We start from the raw sequence: 21,411 nt of genomic DNA, 5'->3' as shown, positions 1-21,411 counted from the left end.
GATCAGATGGTCATGTACAGGTAGAGATATTGGTGTGCAAAAGAGCAGAAAAGTAAATAAATAAATAAATAAAATTTAAAAAAACAGTATAAAAACAGTATGGGGATGAGGTAGGTGAAAATGGGTGGGCTATTTACCAATAGACTATGTACAGCTGCAGCGATCGGTTAGCTGCTCGGATAGCTGATGTTTGAAGTTGGTGAGGAGATAAAAGTCTCCAACTTCAGCGATTTTTGCAGTTCATTCCAGTCACAGGCAGCAGAGTACTGGATCAAAGGCGGCCAAATGAGGTGTTGGCTTTAGGGATGATCAGTGAGATACACCTGCTGGAGCGTGTGCTACGGATGGGTGTTGCCATCGTGACCAGTGAACTGAGATAAGGCGGAGCTTTACCTAGCATGGACTTGTAGATGACCTGGAGCCAGTGGGTCTGGCGACGAATATGTAGCGAGGGCCAGCCGACTAGAGCATACAAGTCGCAGTGGTGGGTGGTATAAGGTGCTTTGGTGACAAAACGGATGGCACTATGATAGACTGCATCCAGTTTGCTGAGTAGAGTGTTGGAAGCCATTTTGTAGATGACATCGCCGAAATCGAGGATCGGTAGGATAGTCAGTTTTACTAGGGTAAGCTTGGCGGCGTGAGTGAAGGAGGCTTTGTTGCGGAATAGAAAGCCGACTCTTGATTTGATTTTCGATTGGAGATGTTTGATGTGAGTCTGGAAGGAGAGTTTGCAGTCTAGCCAGACACCTAGGTACTTATAGATGTCCACATATTCAAGGTCGGAACCATCCAGGGTGGTGATGCTAGTCGGGCATGCGGGTGCAGGCAGCGATCGGTTGAAAAGCATGCATTTGGTTTTACTCGCGTTTAAGAGCAGTTGGAGGCCACGGAAGGAGTGCTGTATGGCATTGAAGCTCGTTTGGAGGTTAGATAGCACAGTGTCCAATGACGGGCCGAAAGTATATAGAATGGTGTCGTCTGCGTAGAGGTGGATCAGGGAATCGCCCGCAGCAAGAGCAACATCATTGATATATACAGAGAAAAGAGTCGGCCCGAGAATTGAACCCTGTGGCACCCCCATAGAGACTGCCAGAGGACCGGACAGCATGCCCTCCGATTTGACACACTGAACTCTGTCTGCAAAGTAATTGGTGAACCAGGCAAGGCAGTCATCCGAGAAACCGAGGCTACTGAGTCTGCCGATAAGAATATGGTGATTGACAGAGTCGAAAGCCTTGGCGAGGTCGATGAAGACGGCTGCACAGTACTGTCTTTTATCGATAGCGGTTATGATATCGTTTAGTACCTTGAGCGTGGCTGAGGTGCACCCATGACCGGCTCGGAAACCAGATTGCACAGCGGAGAAGGTACGGTGGGATTCGAGATGGTCAGTGACCTGTTTGTTGACTTGGCTTTCAAGACCTTAGATAGGCAGGGCAGGATGGATATAGGTCTATAGCAGTTTGGGTCCAGGGTGTCTCCCCTTTGAAGAGGGGATGACTGCGGCAGCTTTCAATCCTTGGGGATCTCAGACGATATGAAAGAGAGGTTGAACAGGCTGGTAATAGGGGTTGCGACAATGGCGGCAGATAGTTTCAGAAATAGAGGGTCCAGATTGTCAAGCCCAGCTGATTTGTACGGGTCTAGGTTTTGCAGCTCTTTCAGAACATCTGCTATCTGGATTTGGGTAAAGGAGAACCTGGAGAGGCTTGGGCGAGGAGCTGCGGGGGGCGGAGCTGTTGGCCGAGGTTGGAGTAGCCAGGCGGAAGGCATGGCCAGCCGTTGAGAAGTGCTTATTGAAGCTTTCGATAATCGTGGATTTATCGGTGGAGACCGTGTTACCTAGCCTCAGTGCAGTGGGCAGCTGGGAGGAGGTACTCTTGTTCTCCATGGACTTCACAGTGTCCCAGAACTTTTTGGAGTTGGAGCTACAGGATGCAAACTTCTGCCTGAAGAAGCTGGCCTTAGCTTTCCTGACTGACTGCGTGTATTGGTTCCTGACTTCCCTGAACAGTTGCATATCACGGGGGCTATTCGATGCTATTGCAGTCCGCCACAGGATGTTTTTGTGCTGGGAGGGCAGTCAGGTCTGGAGTGAACCAAGGGCTGTATCTGTTCTTGGTTCTGCATTTTTGAACGGAGCATGCTTATCTAAAATGGTGAGGAAGTTACTTTTAAAGAATGACCAGGCATCCTCAACTGACGGGATGAGGTCAATGTCCTTCCAGGATACCCGGGCCAGGTCGATTAGAAAGGCCTGCTCACAGAAGTGTTTTAGGGAGCGTTTGACAGTGATGAGGGGTGGTCGTTTGACTGCGGCTCCGTGGCGGATACAGGCAATGAGGCAGTGATCGCTGAGATCCTGGTTGAAGACAGCGGAGGTGTATTTGGAGGGCCAGTTGGTCAGGATGACGTCTATGAGAGTGCCCTTGTTTACAGAGTTAAGGTTGTACCTGGTGGGTTCCTTGATGATTTGAGTGAGATTGAGGGCATCTAGCTTACATTGTAGGACTGCCGGGGTGTTAAGCATATCCCAGTTTAGGTCACCTAACAGAACAAACTCTGAAGCTAGATGGGGGGCGATCAATTCACAAATGGTGTCCAGGGCACAGCTGGGAGCTGAGGGTGGCCGGTAGCAGGCGGCAACAGTGAGAGACTTATTTCTGGAGAGGGTAATTTTCAAAATTAGTAGTTCGAACTGTTTGGGTATGGACCTGGAAAGTATGACATTACTTTGCAGGCTATCTCTGCAGTAGACTGCAACTCCGCCCCCCTTTGGTAGTTCTATCTTGACGGAAGATGTTATAGTTGGGTATGGAAATCTCTGAATTTTTGGTGGCCTTCCTGAGCCAGGATTCAGACACGGCAAGGACATCAGGGTTAGCAGAGTGTGCTAAAGCAGTGAGTAAAACAAACTTAGGGAGGAGGCTTCTGATGTTGACATGCATAAAACATGCATAAAACCAAGGCTTTTTCGATCACAGAAGTCAACAAATGAGGGTACCTGGGGACATGCAGGGCCCGCGGAACAGAGAAGGAGTAGTATGAGGGTGCGGCTAAAGGCTATCAAAACTGGTCGCCTTAGAGCGTTGGGGGCAGAGGATAAGAGGAGCAGGTTTCTGGGCATGGTAGAATATATTCAGGGCATAATGCGCAGACAGGGGTATGGTGGGGTGCGGGTACAGCGGAGGTAAGCCCAGGCACTGGGTGATGATGAGACAGGTTGAATCTCTGGACATGCTGGTTGTAATGGGTGAGGTCACCGCATGTGTGGGAGGTGGGACAAAGGAGGTAACAGGGGTATGCAGAGTGGGTCTAGGGGCTCCATTGTGAACTAAAACAATTATAACTAACCAGTATACAAGGCATATTGACATCTGAGAGAGACATACAGCGAGGCATACAGTAATCACAGGTGTTGAATTTGGAAAGCTAGCTAAAAACAGTAGGCGAGGCTAATCCGCTAGCACAACAAACAGCAGGTAAAATGGCGTTGACTAGGCAACGGGGCCGACAGGTAAGACAAACAAGCAGAAAGGAGTACCGTGATTAATGGACAGTCCAGCGTGCGTCAGCTATGTAGCCAAGAGATCAGTGTCAGGGGCAGCGGTGGATGGGCAGGGGGCTGGGAGTGTTATCCAGGTTTTTTTTTTTTTTTTTTTTTAAACTAACAATGACTAACTAGCTTGTAGCTAGTTAGCTGGTTAGCGTCTGGAGGTTCTTGAGTGTGTCATAAAAATAAGAGTAAAAGTAACAGCGATTCCGTATCACATTGGGTGAGGCAGGTTTCCGGAAGGTATAAACAAATTAAAAATCAAAAAGAGATAGAAAGTAAATGGGGTCAGAGAGTGATTGGGACGCGGTGGTACAGACGGTTAGCAGGCCTGTGCTAACAAGCTAACAGTTCGTAGGCCCGAGCTAGACAAGGTAGCAGTTAGCGGACCGGAGCTTGACAAGCTAGCCGTTAGCAGGCCGAATTAGCAAGCAGGGAGATAGCGAGGGCTAGAGAGTTAACCTTTGGGGGACGTCGCGATGGGGTGAGTCTGTTTATTTATTCCTCTTCATGCGGTGAGCTGGAGATACAGCGATTCAAGCTCGCGGGCCTTGGCCAGCAGATGGATCTTTGGCGATGTCGCAGCGGAAAAGCCTGTTGAAACCCCTCGGACGATTATGTCGGCGGACCAGTCGTGATGGATCGGCGGGGCTCCGTGTCGGCAGTAGAGGGTCAGTAGAGGGTCCAGGCCAATTGGCAAATTAGGTATTTTTTGGACCTCTTCGGGTAGTCAGCTCGAGGCTAGCTCCAGGCTAACTGGTGCTTGCTCTGGGACAGAGACGTTAGCCAGGAGTAGCCACTCGGATTGCAGCTAGCTATTTACGATGATCCTATAAAGCTTCAGAGCTTGCGGTAGGAATCCGGAGATGTGGTAGAGAAAAAGCAGTCTGATATGCTTTGGGTAGATGTCGCTGGTGTCCTAGTTAGCGTTGAAGACCGCTAGCAGTGGCTAGCTAGTAGCTAGTTAGCGGCTAGCTTCTGGTGAGGGTTCCGATTCTAAAGCATAGAAAAAGCAGATCCGTACCACATTGGGTGATGCGGGTTGCAGGAGAATATATTCAGCCTGTGGTTGGGAAGTGAGATTAAAATATGTACGAAATATATACGGGAGAAAAAAGAGGAAAAAAACTATATTTACACTATACAGGACGGGACAAGACAAAACACACGTCCGACTGCTACGCCATCTTGGAAATGGTCTTTTAAGGGGGGGGGGGGGACTGATGCAGGAACTGATGACACACTCCAGCCACATGAGGTCTAGCATTGTCTTGCATTAGGAGGAACCCAGGGCCAACCGCACCAGCATATGGTCTCAAGGGGTTAGATGCTGTGGCTGCTCCACTGGATGTCATAAGGTGAATGCACCAATTTGTAAGTCGCTCTGGATAAGAGCGTCTGCTAAATGACTTAAATGTAAATCTCGGTACCTAATGGCAGTCAGGCTACCTCTGGCGAGCACATGGAGGGCTGTGCGGCCCCCCAAAGAAATGCCACCCCACACCATGACTGACCCACCGCCAAACCGGTCATGCTGGAGGATGTTGCAGGCAGCAGAACGTTCTCCACGGCGTCTCCAGATTGTCACGTCTGTCACATGTGCTCAGTGTGAACCTGCTTTCATCTGTGAAGAGCACAGGGCGCCAGTGGCGAATTTGCCAATCTTGGTGTTTTCTGGCAAATGCCAAACGTCCTGCACGGTGTTGGGCTGTAAGCACAACCCCCACCTGTGGACGTCGGGCCCTCATACCACCCTCATGAAGTCTGTTTCTGACCGTTTGAGCAGACACATGCACATTTGTGGCCTGCTGGAGGTCATTTTGCAGGGCTCTGGCAGTGCTCCTCCTGCTCCTCCTTGCAGAAAGGCGGAGGTAGCGGTCCTGCTGCTGGGTTGTTGCCCTCCTACGGCCTCCTCCACATCTCCTGATGTACTGGCCTGTCTCCTGGTAGCGCCTCCATGCTCTGGACACTACGCTGACAGACACAGCAAACCTTCTTGCCACAGCTCGCATTGATGTGCCATCCTGGATGAGCTGCACTACCTGAGCCACTTGTGTGGGTTGTAGACTCCGTCTCATGCTACCACTAGAGTGAAAGCGCCGCCAGCATTCAAAAGTGACCAAAACATCAGCCAGGAAGCATAGGAACTGAGAAGTGGTCTGTGGTCACCACCTGCAGAACCACTCCTTTATTGGGGGTGTCTTGCTAATTGCCTATAATTTCCACCTGTTGTCTATTCCATTTGCACAACAGCATGTGAAATTTATTGTCAATCAGTGTTGCTTCCTAAGTGGACAGTTTGATTTCACAGAAGTGTGATTGACTTGGAGTTACATTGTGTTGTTTAAGTGTTCCCTTTATTTTTTGAGCAGTGTATGATCATTTGCATCAAGACCATATGGGCTCAATTAGGCAAACAACAAGCATTTTATTACAAATATTTCTAGTTAATAGAATTTGATTAACTACAACACTCAAAAAATCCAAAGCACAGCAAAGCATAACAATTATATTAAGTTACCATGCACAGCATGGCAAGCACAACACACACTTAACAGGCTAATATTTAATAGACTCAATGTCACATCACAAGACTGCCATCAAATTCTACAATGAGTTCTAAGTAAATGACTGATACACAAAGATTGTGCAAATTCCTGCAATGAGCAAAGACAAAGTGCGTTCCAGTGACATGTTAGAATTCACACTGCCAGAGAGACACACTTTTCTGGGAACTCACACAGCTAAACAAATACAAAAACATTTTGGGCACTATGAAATGTGATGTTTTTCAAATTGGAGGGAAGGGAACATAATTATTTCAAACGCTCCCACCTCCACAAAGGTTCAGTCTTTATCAATGTTGAGGCAATGTTAGCTACTGTTCACATTAAATGTATGATACAGATTAGAGTTTGTATAGTGCCCATTAAAACAATGTATTGGTTTGGGTTAATGTAAAACATGATTCCAGGACACAACACCACATGTCAAAGTACCTACCTGAACATCCCCAAAGAAATTGTTGCACTGCAATTACATTTAAAATGACATGTTTTAGACATTTAGGTTAGCACGTTGATAACTACATCCTCCAATTCCCCAAAATTAAATGATGTCATTATAGTTGTATAAATGTTATTTTAAAATGTAACTGTAATGGATTTTACTTTGATATACTAGCTTGCATTGATAGCAGAGGATACAATCAACCTGCCAAGAGACTGTGAGGACAAGGGGGTGATTCTGAGGATGAGTCCCCAGATCACACATGGGTGGCTACAGTGGCAGACAGTCAATGCCTGCAACAGCCACTGTAGGGCAGCGATCATATAACACCGCCGAGGTAGGGGAATTCTAGTGTCTCTATCTGAGGATCATACAGATGTCGTTCTCAATGGCTATGTGTGAAGGGTCTATTGTGTGAGAGGACCTTCTATGTGACCCACTTAATGAAGTGTAATGAGGATAATTCAATCTCTGATGCATGTAGCAGCACCCAAGGCTGTGTCCTAGCTATGAGGTGGCAATGACAGACCAGCAGAGAGCCAGAGAGGTATAAGGAAAATTACTTAGGCTTTGAGTAAATAGAAAGTTGGAATTCTGTCAACTCGTAAAATTAAAATGATAAATATTATTCAGGATTGCAGTATTTTTCTGAAAGGCAATATTCCAAATTAATCCATGTCTAATTACAGAAATATACTGGATATAGTTAGAGCATATTATTGTCTCACTCCTTCAATATAACTACCACTAGCAGTCAGAATGATGGAGTGTACCTCTCTGCCCTGGATAGACCTTTCTACTGTTTCACAGAGAACTCCTAGCTCAACATGAAGAAGACTTCAATGCTATATTATGTCCAGATTACACACACTGTGAAAACGATGTTTTATTCTGAATTTATTTGTTATGTGGAGCTCAGGATGTGGACACGTTGTCTCTGGACGGTGCAGCAAAGGGCTTTAATTGACAAATCTGCATATTCCCCCTGACTGGCTCCAGGCCCTTTTGGCACACTCCTGGTTGGGTATGGGAGCAAGCATGTCCAGGATCTGATAGCAGTGAACGGAATGTGAGTCACCCCCATCTGCCAGCTCACACACGCACTCAGCAGTCATAAATTCTCTATCAGCAGTGCACCAGGTTTAATGTCCCCCGGGGGCAGCAGGGGAATGGGGTGACCAGGAGTTATTACTACCTGGCTACGAACCTTACACATCCCTCAAAGAACACAGGGTGAACTAGGCAGTGAAGGCAGTGAAGCTACCGTGTAACAATTTTAATCTAGTGTGTGTTAAACTACAGTTTAGACTGCATGTCTTCTAGATTCATCGATTCTATTTCCTAGAATTAATGTTGGTGTCCAAATCTAATATTAGGATTAAGGTGGGATCCTCCGATGACTGACACACCCCAGACATGTGAGTGGGGGATTTACCTCTGCTTTTGGCTGCATCCTTCAGGCTGCTCATAACTGATGGTTTAATGCCCTCAAGTATGAATCGTCCCTCCAGTCCAGGGTAAAGAGACCTTAACACAAAACAAAGAGAGAGTACACACTTTTATATATTAGCTCACAGGCTGCAATCTAGTATATTGCTGATAGTTAACAATACTTGCATTCAAATGTGTTTTTTTGTGGTTTTGCTAAGGCATAGAGAAAGTCTGAGGACTTTAATTCTGTACCTGGGGTATTCTTCCGAAGCAATGTAAATTGCATCCTTATCACTGACAGAGGAGGAGAACGCTGCAAATGTCTCATCTTGCAAAGGCAGCAGCTCTAGTCCAATGAGGTCGCTGTAACCTTTGTCGCTGAGGACAAACTCCAGCAGAAGCAGCTTCTCCTGAGAGGTCCCTTTATGTTTGGCCTTCCTGATCACCTGCCGCACCAGATGAGGGGTCACCTTCTTCACAGAGGCAGGCCCCATTGCGTATGTGTCCAGGACCGCGTCTACAGCGGCAGGCACCCTGGCCACCTGCATCCCTGAGCTTTGGAGGTAGCTGATCACCGTCTCTGTGATGTCCATGTCCATGTCCAGCTCTGAAAACACAGCCTCGTCCACCTGGATCCAGCTGTTAGTGAGAGAGTAGACGACCTGCTGCTGTAGCAAGTCATGAAACAGAGGCTCCAGTATGGGCTTCCAGCGAGGCCTGATCCGGTTGAGGTCTGGCCAGGCCCCGTAAGTACCTCTAGGGAAGAGAGGGAAGTCTTGGTCCTTCTTGGTTTGGATCCTCTTGATGGCCTCCATGATGAGGGTGAAGTAGGCCCTGGGGATGATGGTGACGATGAGGAGTTCGTTCCAGAGCGCTGCAGGGTCCCTCCACTGGTCCACCTCCCGCCATTTGATGCTTCTGCGATTGTCTGTGAGGCCAAAGAAGCCACTGACATGGACCGGCAGCCCCGTCAGGCTCTCCTCTCCAGGGGGGAGAGGCAGGAAGCAGAAGGCTCGCCCCAAGAAACAAGACGTGGCACCCTTGTCCTCGTCGATGCGGGTGAGAGGCAGGGCGATGCCGATGGTGGGGATGAACTTCAGGTCATCTGCCAGGGAGTCCAGGTCACTGCACAAGCCCCGGCCCCCCACTCCATTACACACAAGCCAGGTGGTCCTCTGGATCTCCTTGGCTGTCTCGTCCTGGGTCTCGATGTTGACCTGGTAGGTGGCGCACGTGACAGTACTGCTGGGCACTCCGTTGCTGTAGCTGTCTGTGGCCAGTCCCAGGGTCTTTAGAGAGTTAGGACGCTCTAGCTTGTCTTCTGGGTTCTCTCCTGCTGTCACCTGGAAAAGCATGCGTTCTGTACCGTCTGACTCACGCACATGCAGGGAGACCTTCTGAACGCTCTTGAGGAAGAGAAGCACCGTGTCAGCGTCGGCTTTGAAAGACTCGAAAAGCTCCAGCACCTTCTCTTTGTTGTAGATGTTGGCGCTCAGCTGGGAGGGCTTAATGCGGAGGGGGAAGCGGAACAGAGTTCCAGAGAAGCTGCCGTCCTCGATGGGTTTACCGGAGTTTCCAAATAAGCCGATGAAGGGCGCAAACTGGTCGGTGAGCTCTGTGATCTCCTTCATATCGGTCTTCAGGTTCCAACACTGCCCAGACTCATGGGCACCAAACAGCGTCTGGTGAGGGTCCAGCATGCCAATCTGTTCCCCACTAAATATACTGGGGACATCTGAAACAAACATTCAAACAAAATGTATTTATTTATTGATTAAAGGTAACTTAAACGTGCACATTGAAGGATATATCAAACATAATACTGAATAATCACCTTACTCATTTGCAGGTAAAATAATATTTCAATAAAAGCCTCACCTGTTATGTGGTACACAGAGTTGAACCCAATACCAAATCTTCCAACTTTCAAAGGATCCTCTCTCTTTCTGCTCCTTGCTATCTCCTGAATTCCATTCCAATCTTCAGTCGTGAACACTGCATCATTGTACACATACAAGGCCGTTCCTAAAACCGAAACAAGAAATAAGATCATCCAAATAAGATCATCCAAATAAGATCATCCAAATAAGATCATCCAAATAAGATCATCCAAATAAGATCATCCAAATAAGATCATAATCTTGATGACAGTTTTTAGATGTTTGCTGCTGCTATGGAAAAACCAACAAAACCATTTCTCACTACTCTGCGACTTTTCTTACTGAAAACAAAAATGTCCCTATATCTGGTCAACTGAATAATCTGTGAGAATTAATAAAAACATACCTTGATACTGAGCCATGTCATGTGACCAAAGTGACTCTACTCCATACTCTGTCTCATCGTACAAAAACTTAACCTCTGTGGCTCCAGCATCCTCAGCATTCTGTATCAGCTCCTGCAGAGAAAAACAGTGAGATCTTTTAAAACAATATAAAGGCTCAGGGCTTTGTTTTGTGACATTAAGATACATACATAAATACATATGATACATACTGATATAAAGAAAGATGTTATGTGCATACAGGGTTTTATGCATGTCGATATCAGTGCATTATCACACTATTACATAGTCACAGAGCTTCTGAACCATCATCTTCACGGAAAGGTTCAAACTTTAGGAGCCTTTCCTTCCCCCAGAGGTATTGCATCTTCCAGGGCAGTGTGAAATGAGTGGAACGTCGCTAGGTAATGAGCTTCCATTGTCTTAACAGTGAGAGTGAGTGTCAGGCCTATTTTCGGAACCAAACCAATGTGTTTTCCTCTCAAGAGTATAACCACCTTTGCCTGGATGTCATACTACTAGGCATGGTTGTTCATCATCACCATCAATGAGTCCATGTGTTTGGCTACTATGGACTCTTACAGTAAGTTAAAGCCAGACAACATTAATACATTGTACTTACTTTCAGAATCTGTCCACCTTCAGGATACCTTCTTAGAATATCTTTCAAAAACTCGACCAATGGTGGTGTCGTCTGTCCAAATCTCCCTGTACAAATAGCAGTGAAATAGAATGTTACGTGAAACATATACTACCCATGAAGAACTAAACTAAAGGATTATGAACACCTATGTGAAAAGTAAGAATGGATTCATCCCAGAACTGTTTCCAGTAATCTATTATCTTACCTCCCCCTTTCAGGCCCCTTCCCTCCAGTGTCATGCATACTTCAAGGCTTCCCATGAGCACCAGGGTCCCAATCTGTACTTTGTCATCCAGCTGAAGTTAGGGGAGACAGAACACACCATGAGTACTATACAATATGCTTGTCCTTAAGCTTTAGTAACTGCACTGGAACTGTAATTAACATCTTGTATGCAAAACCCTAAATATGAATGCTTCAAACGATTAATAACCTGACAAATATCTTGAATTACACATCAGATCACATTTATTTATTCACTGCCATATAGGCAGCCTATGATCATAATGCACAAGAACATTAAATTGAACAATCTTCTCAGCATAATGAAGTACATTTGACTGTCAACCAGGTAAAATCTTGGGGTGGCGTTAATTGCACAGGTGTTAGTGTGATACACAATCCCCCTCTGCACCTAACAGGATCGATACTGAACAGAGCAGGCTGGACGTGCACCAGCAGCAGGCAGGTAGGCTTACACTAAGACCATTATCTCTCGCTCTCCAAGGTGAAAACCCTCATCTGCAGCGTCACTTGCTTCGCTCAGCACTTCTGGCACATGAACAAGCAGTCCAGCACGACGAGCCCTGCTCTGCAAACCAACCCTCTCATCACAGAGGCCGTCTGACTACTCACATACTGTAACTGACTGGCTAATACCGATTGTCACTTTTTCTTGCTGGCCATGGTTTGTACAATATTGTTACTGATATGTAAACGATTAGTCTAATAGTTGAAATGAATGAGGATGGCGCCGGTGGAAATGGCTGCCGTTTTACAGGCTCCTAACCAATTGTGCTATTTTGTGTGTTTTTTCACGTTGTTGTAACTTATTTTGTACACAATGTTTTTGTCACCGTCTTTTATGACCAAAAACAGTTTCTGGATATCAGAACAGCGTTTACTCACCTCAAACAAAGATCTTTTCTTTAACGAGACACAGACTGCTACCCCTCGTCTTACCGGAGGCATCTGTTCAGTCTTGCTGATGCGCGGTCTGTGTCTATTTGTCAATAACAGCTGGTGCGCAAAAACAAATATTAAGGAAGTCTCAAGGTTTTGCTCACCTGCATAAGGGGCATGAGTGGCATTTCCCTTATGGTTGATGAGGATCTCCATATTGCAAATGTACGGTCCCTTACTAGACGTCCGCAGGTGTTATTAAAATAGGCTGATTCCACCAGATGGTGACTGGCTGCTTATTGCAAATTGACAAAACATCACCAAACGGACACGGACGTCACTTGTAAATGGAAAAGACTTCAAAGATTAAACTTGGTGAGCACAGGTTTGGCCAAATGTACTTTTAGCCCAGAAACAAGATGGTGTCGAAGCCGCAACGCTCTGAGTTAATGCCCATTTTCTCGGATTAAAGGTGAAAAACGGTAATACAGCGCTAATTTGACCACTTCACATTAAAGTACATAAACCTACGGTGTAAGGAAAAAAGAACCAGACATTTATCTATCGTAATTGACAAGAAATCATACAACGTCCGTTTAGTGATGGCTAAACAAATGTGCTTTTTTCCAAAAAGTTACAGATCCAGTTAAGGCGAATTTCGTTAAGACGGGTTTCAGGTGCTCTATGTGATTTCTGTGATTTTCTGTACTCACCCACCCACACAGTCATTGTGGAGTGACACAGTGTGGGGCTTACTGACACAGCCTACAGCCTGCAGCCTGCAATAGTTACCTGCGTTCGAACCATCAAAGAACCGTCAGACCTAGAGCTCTGTTTGTAGTGCACTGTGAGTTATGTGGCTCTAAAAAGGTATCATGCCGAGAAACAGCCTTGTCCATTTGCACTAACTTCAATTAATTTTTAATGTCGCAAAATTGACGTCACTTAAAAAAGTCCCAGAATTACAAGACAGCCTTGGACCCTAAAGTTTCTGTCCGATAGCTCTTTCAGAGAACCTGTAGCAATGCCCTGACAAAGTGAATTTTCAGCACTAATTAAGGTCGCTACTCGGGCTCTGAATAACCTATCGACCCAAAACTCGGGATCCGGGGTCGCCTCAGCTAGGCCTACACATAATGTTAGAACAGGATCCACAGCTCGAATGTAACTATGTTTTTTATGGTTTTAACAGTGGCGCTATGAATTGTGGGCCAGCTCTGAAATATGTGATAGTTGGCTTCTAAAAGAGTTGAACAAAGTAAGTTTGGTGTCAGTATGATATCTTATTGACTGATGGCTGACTTGATGGCCGTATAATATATTGGCATTGTACATTTTATATTACAAATGGACAGTGTACATTTCCAATGTATTTAATGAGGGATTTTCCATCATCAAATGGACAGGCTGAAATCAACACCAACGAGCGATGGAGAGGAACCACTATCACTGCTCGGCCATCCCGATTTCAACGAGCCGGTCAATTGGGCATTTCTGCAGTATATTAGAGCATGTCCAATTCGTGATGGTAAATGTCCAATGTAAGACATTGCAAATTTACAGCCGTGCACCTGGTAATTGAACAGGTTACTAGGAGCGTATTTTTAATATGGCTCCAAATGGCGTCAGGGGGATGTTTTTCAAAAAAACATTTAAAAAACGACAGTCCCACTTCTCTCTCATTGCACCAACGAGCAATGGAAAGGAACCACTATCACTGCTCGTCCATCCCGAGTTCAACGATCCAGTCAATAAGGCATTTCTGCAGTATATTAGACCATGTCCAATTTGTGATGGTAAATGCCAAATGTAAGACATTGCAAATGGACAGTTTACATTTGCCATTTCCAATCTATTTAAACCGGGATTTTCCATCACCAAATGGACAGGCTGAAATCAACATCAACGAGCGATTGGACAGTGTCCATCACACATATGCTATACTGTCAGTGTGAACATGCTCTTCTGCAAGTTGACAGTGTCCATTGCCAATGTATATCCATATGGACTTCCATTACGAAATGGACATGCTGAATCAACATTGAGAAATTCTTACTTCCTATGATCAAACATGACAAATATACCTTCTAGGTTGATTCAGGGCTTAACATAATGATATATATCATTTGGTTAGTATATACGACATTTGAACATTTCTTATGCCATTTGGACATGGTTCACTGACTTTTGGGTTTGGAAGCCGATTTCCTATGATCATATATGGCACATGGATATAACATCCTGATTTGGTACCTTCAATACTTATATATTCCATTTGGACATTTTTATGCCATTTGGTCATGGTTCACTGCCGAACACATATATGATCATATATTGCAAATGGACAAAACATAGGCCTTGTGGACAAACTCAATAAAATAAGACAAATGTATGTCCATATGTCCAATCCGGACGCTTATAAGAAATCCCGCTATGCCCTCAGACGAACCAACCAAACAGGCAAAGCGTAAATACAGGACTGAGATTGAATCCTACTACACCAGCTCCAACACTCGTCAGATGTGGCAGGGCTTGTAAACTATTATGAACTACAAAGCCAAGCCAAGCCACGGGCTGCCCAGTGACACAAGCCTACCAGACGAGCTAAACGACTTCTATGCGTGCTTCGAGGCAAGCAAACACTGAAGCATGCACGAGAGCACCAGCTGTTCCTGACGACTGTGTGATCACACTCGCTGTTGTGAGTAAGACCTTTAAAACAGGTCAACATTCACAAGGCCTCAGGGCCAGACGGATTATCCGGACATGTGCTCGGAGCATGCACTGACCAAATGGCAAGTGTCTTCACTGATATTTTCAACCTGTTCCTGGCTGAGTCTGTAATACCTACAAGTTTCAAGCAGACCACCATAGTCCCTGTCCCCAAGAACACCAAGGTAACCTGCCTAAATGACTATTGACCCGTAGCACTCACGTCTGTAACCATGAAGAGCTTTGAAAGTCTGGTCATGGCTCACATCAACACCATCATCCCAGAAACCCTAGACCCACTACAATTTGCATACCGCCCCAACAGATCCACAGATGACGAATGATCTTCATTGTACTCAACACGGCCCTTTCCCACCTGGACAAAAGGAACACCTATGTGAGAATGCTGTTCATTGACTACAGCTCCGAGTTCAACACCATAGTGCCCACAAAGCTTCTTTATTTTTTACGCTGCTGCTACTCACTGTTTATTATCTATGCATAGTCACTTTACCCTACCTACATGTGCATATTACCCTCAACTAACCTGTACCCCGGCATATTGACTCTGTACCGGTACCCCCTATATATAGCCTCGTTATTTCTCTTATATTTTTCTTAAAACTGCATTGTTGGTTAAGGCTTTAAGGGCTTGTAAGTAAGCATTTCACAGTAAGGTCTACACCTGTTGTATTTGGCTCATGTGACAAATACATTTTGATTTGATCATGTGCAATCACAAGATCTCACTCAGTAACTAAATTCAACACAGGTCAGGTACTAGGCTAGGCCTAAATGAACTTTCCATGTAATCTTGTGAGTGAGAGTGCATTAAGGTTGTTGGTCTTAACCTGCCAATGAATGGTCCCATTGTTGAGCCAATGAGATGTGTATAATAATAGCACAAAATGGTGTAAAAGGTTGAAAGAGAAGGCAGGGCTTTCAATCTGATTGAAGCAGGCATGAATCGTAGTATATTCTGACTGACCATAATAGGCCTACTAATACGATACTGGTAGTGGTGCCATGTCCTACCTCTGAGCTTGAAAAGCTTCAAAGCCCCTAATTCTCCAAAGAACTTTAATGTTTTCAGTTTACAGTTGACATTCAGTGTTTTTTTCTCCTTCAGATGGTTACTTAACCATCTTAGTTAATGATTTTTTCAGTCAGCTGACTCTCAGAGGCACACTGAAGAATATGGAGACTAAGTCTAAACTTGTTACACCCTTAAGTAAGACATTACCAAGCTAAGTATGGACGCTGGGACAGAGCCAACCCTTCAGATAGATAGCTGTGTTCATAATCAAATCAAATAAATTAGATCTCAACTTGCATAAAAGTCAGTCAGATACCCTTCTCAACTTTGTTAGACTGGGCAGAGAGAGGGCTCCCTGTGGGTATTGCAGCTGATCTAGGATAGTTTGTGGGCGTGGACTGTGGCTAATTTCTGAGGGTGACATCAGAGGGGCTGACGGCAGGGATCCACCTGCTCCTTTCCCTCAGTCAGTAAAGGCTCAGCTAAACAGTGGGTCCTGCAATCATGTTAATCATGGCATACATAACAACCCACGTTTTGCAACACAACATAGAATACAATGCTAAAACTGTAAACATGTACCTACTACAGATCATGTAAATGTTGATCAAAGTTATGATTAGCTACAAAATGTAATGTGTAACATGATAAGAGCATAAGTGACAAAGAAAGTTGTCTGCGCAGTCATGCTTTCTATTAATATGAGCTAGGCACACAGGAGGGCTTTCCATGAAAGAACGGGAGATAAAACTCTATCCCATAATGCACATAGCCACCAAGACCCGCGCATGGTGAACAATCTGTAGCAGCAAACACTCAGTTGTCTAATCCCAAACCTTAATTCTGAGCTGTGGTGGTCTCATGGAGTGTGAATACCTGAAATGATTCCTGACACCTGCTCTTAGCAGTAGGCCTACCAGTAGGCCTAGGACTTACTGAACATAAACGCAATATGCAACAATTTCAAATATTTTACTGAGTTATAGTTCATATAAGGAAATCAGTCAATTGAAATAACTTAATTAGGCCCTAATCTATGGATTTCACATGACTGGGCAAGGGCACAGCCAATCAGAATGAGTTTTTCCCCACAAAAGGGCTTTAAACAGACAGAAATACTCCTCAGCAACCCATCCCCAGACCAGAGTATGTGAGCGGAGTGGAGTGGAGCGGAGTGTGCCCAATTTGACTGGAGCTCTGAGCAAAATTCCCAAAGACTGAAGCATAGGTCTTCTCGCCTACGCTCTAATTTCGCTTCAGTAGCGCTCACTTCACGAGCTCAGGGCATGCCCGGCCCTGCATGCATTTGTAGTCTACTTGTGTGCTGCTATAGCCCCTTGCTTTAGCTACTGTCATGGAGTTCACTAAATATTTTCAGAAAGAAACTGATTAAACTCACAGGTGCAAAATCAAAGTGACTTACAAAGATGAGGACCAAGTGCAAGAGAGGTAGTGCAGTGATGTAGTGTCCACAACTAAGGAATCATTGTGGAATCTGAAAAGACACGTATCCCGAAAGCATGATGGTGTACTTACTACGTGCACATGCTAAAAGAAAGGAATGAGGTGGGTAGATAACTGTGTGATTGTAGCAAAGTATTAATAAACAAAAGATCTGATCTCTTAAATGTTTGTTCTATAGGCCATAAACAATAGGCCAGAATTGATTTTGTCCCAGAACTTTTTGGAGTTAGAGCTACAGGATGCAAATTTCTGCCTGAAGAAGCTGGCCTTTGCTTTCCTGACTGACTGCGTGTATTAGACTGCACATTTTAGAGTGGCCTTGTCCCCAGCACAAGGTACACCTGTGTAATGATCATGCTGTTTAATTTGCTTATTGATTTGCCACACCTGGCAAAGGAGAAATGCTCCCTAACAGGGATGTAAACAAATTTGTGCAGAACATTTTAGAGAAATAAGCTTTTTGTGCGTATGGAACATTTATGGGATGTTTTATTTCAGCTCATGAAACATGGGACCAACACTTTACATGTTGCGTTAAAATTCTTGTTCAGTATAGTTGCCTAGTTTAGCAATAGGTGAGACCTGTCATCAAGCTTCACTGATCATATATGTGAATGTACATACCTGAATAAATTAGTTCGCCTTAATCTCATATTAGAGAATACATCACAGGCTACATCACATAGAGCCTACTTTTGCAAAACATGAAAAATAACTGTGTCTGTAATCAAAGGCACTCTTGATCACAATGACTGGAATTCTATCAAGAGATAAAAACCAAAGGGCCTTGAAACTATTGAATCAATACACTGTCCTATCAGACTGGTGATAAAGAAATAAAAAGTAGTCCTCTCAATGATGAAATTGTTAATGGTGAAGATTACGTCATTGTAATGTTGTTGTCGCAATGGAGAGCCATTAAATACTTCGGAAAATGTATCTGTTGGGGAAAATATTAATCAAGGAAATACATCATGTTATTCCCTCAGCCACTATAGTAAGGGGAAATTTGACCAGGTCAATGCACAGAATGTGATATAATGAAGATGGTATCAACATGTTCCAATATTGAATAAGGACATGTTGGAAAGAGACAGGCTTGACTGCACAAATATGTCAACACTAAAAACAAATCATGGAATGTCATGAGTTCTAATCCTGCCCTGGAAACACAATGGGTATTTAATCAGCAGCACTGGCTGTGATACATTCCCTAAATCCCTACATTTCTGTATGTTTTTGTTGTTATGTAGTCAAACAAAGTGGCCAATGTTGCTTACTAGTAGAACACATATTTTCTGACAATCTAACCAGCACTTATGTAGCCTACATTGACGTCGGGTGTGTTCGGGAATTCACTATGGAGTGCAGGAGTGCACTTTGGGCTTTCATAATTTCAGAGCATTGTCAGATTGTCCATTCGTAAGCTTTTCGCTCTCGGAGCATTCAGACCGCACACTGGATGCTCTGTCCAAGGAGTAGGGTTGATCCAAGCGTTCTGACCTCACACTCACAACGGCAGTCAAGCACCCAAGCTAACTGGCTAAAGTTAGCTAGCTTGCTAGCTCATTCCAGACATGAATGAGAAAACACCTCCCTCTGACCATTTTACTTTCCCTACAGAGCTGGTTAGACTATTTTCATGTTATCTAGAACGTTGGTGACTGTAACATGCTGACCACACCACTCGCATCGAGTGTGTGAGCTTTGCAAAATAATTGACACATATATGTTATTTAATCAATGCACCCACATTGCTCGCGAGCGTCTGCATAGCCAGGCGCTAAAATAGAACTTGGTTATATTTGTGACGCTTTTCACACTGCAAGTCCCTCTTCTACCATATCCTAATTGTTTTTTTGGAGCATATACCCACACTGGGTGATTGAAAAATGAACTGAGGTCCACACTCCAGAGTAGTTGGTGGTGGTAATGCACCTTAAAGTTGGTTTCCAATCGCCATATAAAGTCCAAAGAAGAAGAAGCCTGAAGGAGGAGAGATTACTAGAAACAAACATGGTTTATCCTATTATCTGTGGATTAATTGTCGGAGTAGAGGACCTTGTGCATTTCAGGTAAAATAACAACCCATTGTTTATATCCCAGGACAAATTAGCTAGCAACAGCAAGCTAGCTAGCTAAATTGCCAGAAATATTTAATGCTTTTCGACCTGTCCTCAAATTAATATAGTTGGTTCAGAGTTTGTTTTGATATTTATACCTGCATGTCCTGACCGCGTCTGGTGTGGGTGGGCAAAATCAACATGCGCACGTGGATGCACGCGCGTGAGCGGTCTGGTTAGCATGTAACTAATTTAATTACATTTTTTACCGACACCAGTCATATTCAATGGGTGTTGAGCGTTCGTAAATTAATCAATTATTCTGTGTTCTGGTACACCCAGACGAGAATGCTCTGAAATCGGAGTAGATAGCCAGAGTGAATTTACAAACGCACCCTCAGGATGGAGCACTTTAACTTACTCTATTAAAGACCTTTTAAATACATCACACAACAATAAACAATGGAGGAGTATGAGAAGCAGACAAGATTAAACAATAGTGTCTCACACAGGATGTATGTACAGACAAGGGATTGTCTCTTGTCAATGAATTTTACCATTGTGCTCTCATGTCAAGCATTTAATCTACTGTAGACAAACTATGCCAAACTACATTTTCGGTCATTTCAGTAATGAAAATAGCTACAATTTGTAAAATAGCTTTTTTACCTACCACTTTCCCATTGTGAACCAGCTGCTGCTCGATGACAGGCAGGTCGCTTTCTTCATAGATGAGTTGCTTGATGTCCCGAACAGCTGCATAATGAGGGACCTGGTAGGCCCTCTGGCCAATATACTCATGACGGACTGTCACCCATGGCAACCTAGAAAATACACAAAAATGTATTAGTTATTTCTTTGTCCTGGAAAGAATGGCACAGTAAATCATAGACGGCATTCTTCATTTGGTAGGTCACAGGCATAGAGCAACGTCAAGCTTACATGGTGATGTTCAGGGACGATATTATTCAAGCAGTGCACTGATTCCATCACAAATTTAAATTTGTGTATAATTGTAGTGTACATGTTTCCTTGGTCATCCTGAGTTCACAAGACCAGATGGCTCTTCTATTGATATGTAAAGAGCACAGAATACTGGTAGCACTTAAACATAGGGAACAATGGGGTCAGCAATGCTTGCTTGCAGTTTGTATTGATTAAAGAGAAACCTGAGTATATAACCTAAGTCACATCCATTTGTTATCTAACGTTTCAATATTGCTTGTGTTTCTTGTGTTTTCTCCTCTGCATCTGAGAAATACTGTCAGAAAAATGACCACCAATCCCAAAAGGTTCAAGATGGTGATAGGCCATATGGACATAGGCCATGTGCACTCAAGTACAAATATCAGCACTTTCCCGAAAGAGAATAGCTAGATCCTGACAGTAATATCTTCTAGTGTAGCAATAACACTGTTTATAACTCTATTTAGGCTCTGTCTGAGTAACTAAATACAGAGATCTGTATGCATATATGTAATTATGCAACAAATATTGATTGTGCAGGCAGCAATAAAGGGCAATAGCTTTGCCTATTCTGCAAACCACTTGAATCAAGCTGCCATCTCTGCAATGTCCATATTTCTACCAAAAAAATGGGTGGGGCATTCATCAGGGGGGTGGATGGAACACAACATGTTCTAGACAAAGGTTCACTATAATGGCAATGCGTCTTCTATAGACACTTCAGAAATGACATTAGGCCTTTATTTTATAGGTGATTGTGACATCTGATTCCAGGGTGTCAAGACAGGTGCTGAATACTGCAATGTATAACTAATTGGTGATAGAGAGAATAATGGTGAGTTAACACAACATAGTTTAATAGCAGTTGACATAACGTTTGATTGGGGATGTTGATGAATAGGCCTACTTCAGCCACCATGTTTAAATTTGAAATGTGTAAACATCGAACTTACCATGGGTCTCGACAGTTTGCCATCACTTCTAAGCCTTTTTCGTGCTATGTCCCCGCGTACACATTCATTGGACTTCTTTCTATCTTCTGCACTGAGCGTTGGGAAACTCCACCCGGGAAAAGACTGTCATACAAACAAACAGGACCGTTATTCTCACAATACACCTCACAAC

General features: G+C 44.2%; 1 protein-coding gene across 1 annotated transcript in view; it reads right to left on the bottom strand.

The window, feature by feature from the left end:
- Positions 1–21,411, bottom strand: part of LOC115141888 (sacsin-like) — a 36,977-nt gene that overhangs the window by 15,273 nt on the left and 293 nt on the right. Inside the window, 9 exon segments of the mRNA XM_029681247.2 lie at positions 8,001–8,092; positions 8,249–9,731; positions 9,875–10,021; positions 10,283–10,394; positions 10,903–10,988; positions 11,129–11,219; positions 19,994–20,144; positions 21,240–21,276; positions 21,279–21,362. Coding sequence (XP_029537107.2) covers positions 8,001–8,092; positions 8,249–9,731; positions 9,875–10,021; positions 10,283–10,394; positions 10,903–10,988; positions 11,129–11,219; positions 19,994–20,144; positions 21,240–21,276; positions 21,279–21,303 — 2,224 coding nt within the window. The 5' untranslated portion in view covers positions 21,304–21,362.

This window comes from Oncorhynchus nerka, linkage group LG14, assembly GCF_034236695.1.
Source record: "Oncorhynchus nerka isolate Pitt River linkage group LG14, Oner_Uvic_2.0, whole genome shotgun sequence".
NCBI classification, from domain to species: Eukaryota; Metazoa; Chordata; class Actinopteri; order Salmoniformes; family Salmonidae; genus Oncorhynchus; species Oncorhynchus nerka.
The sequence above is the reverse complement of the archived record's forward strand: the minus strand, read 5'-3'. Positions and strand labels throughout refer to the sequence as shown.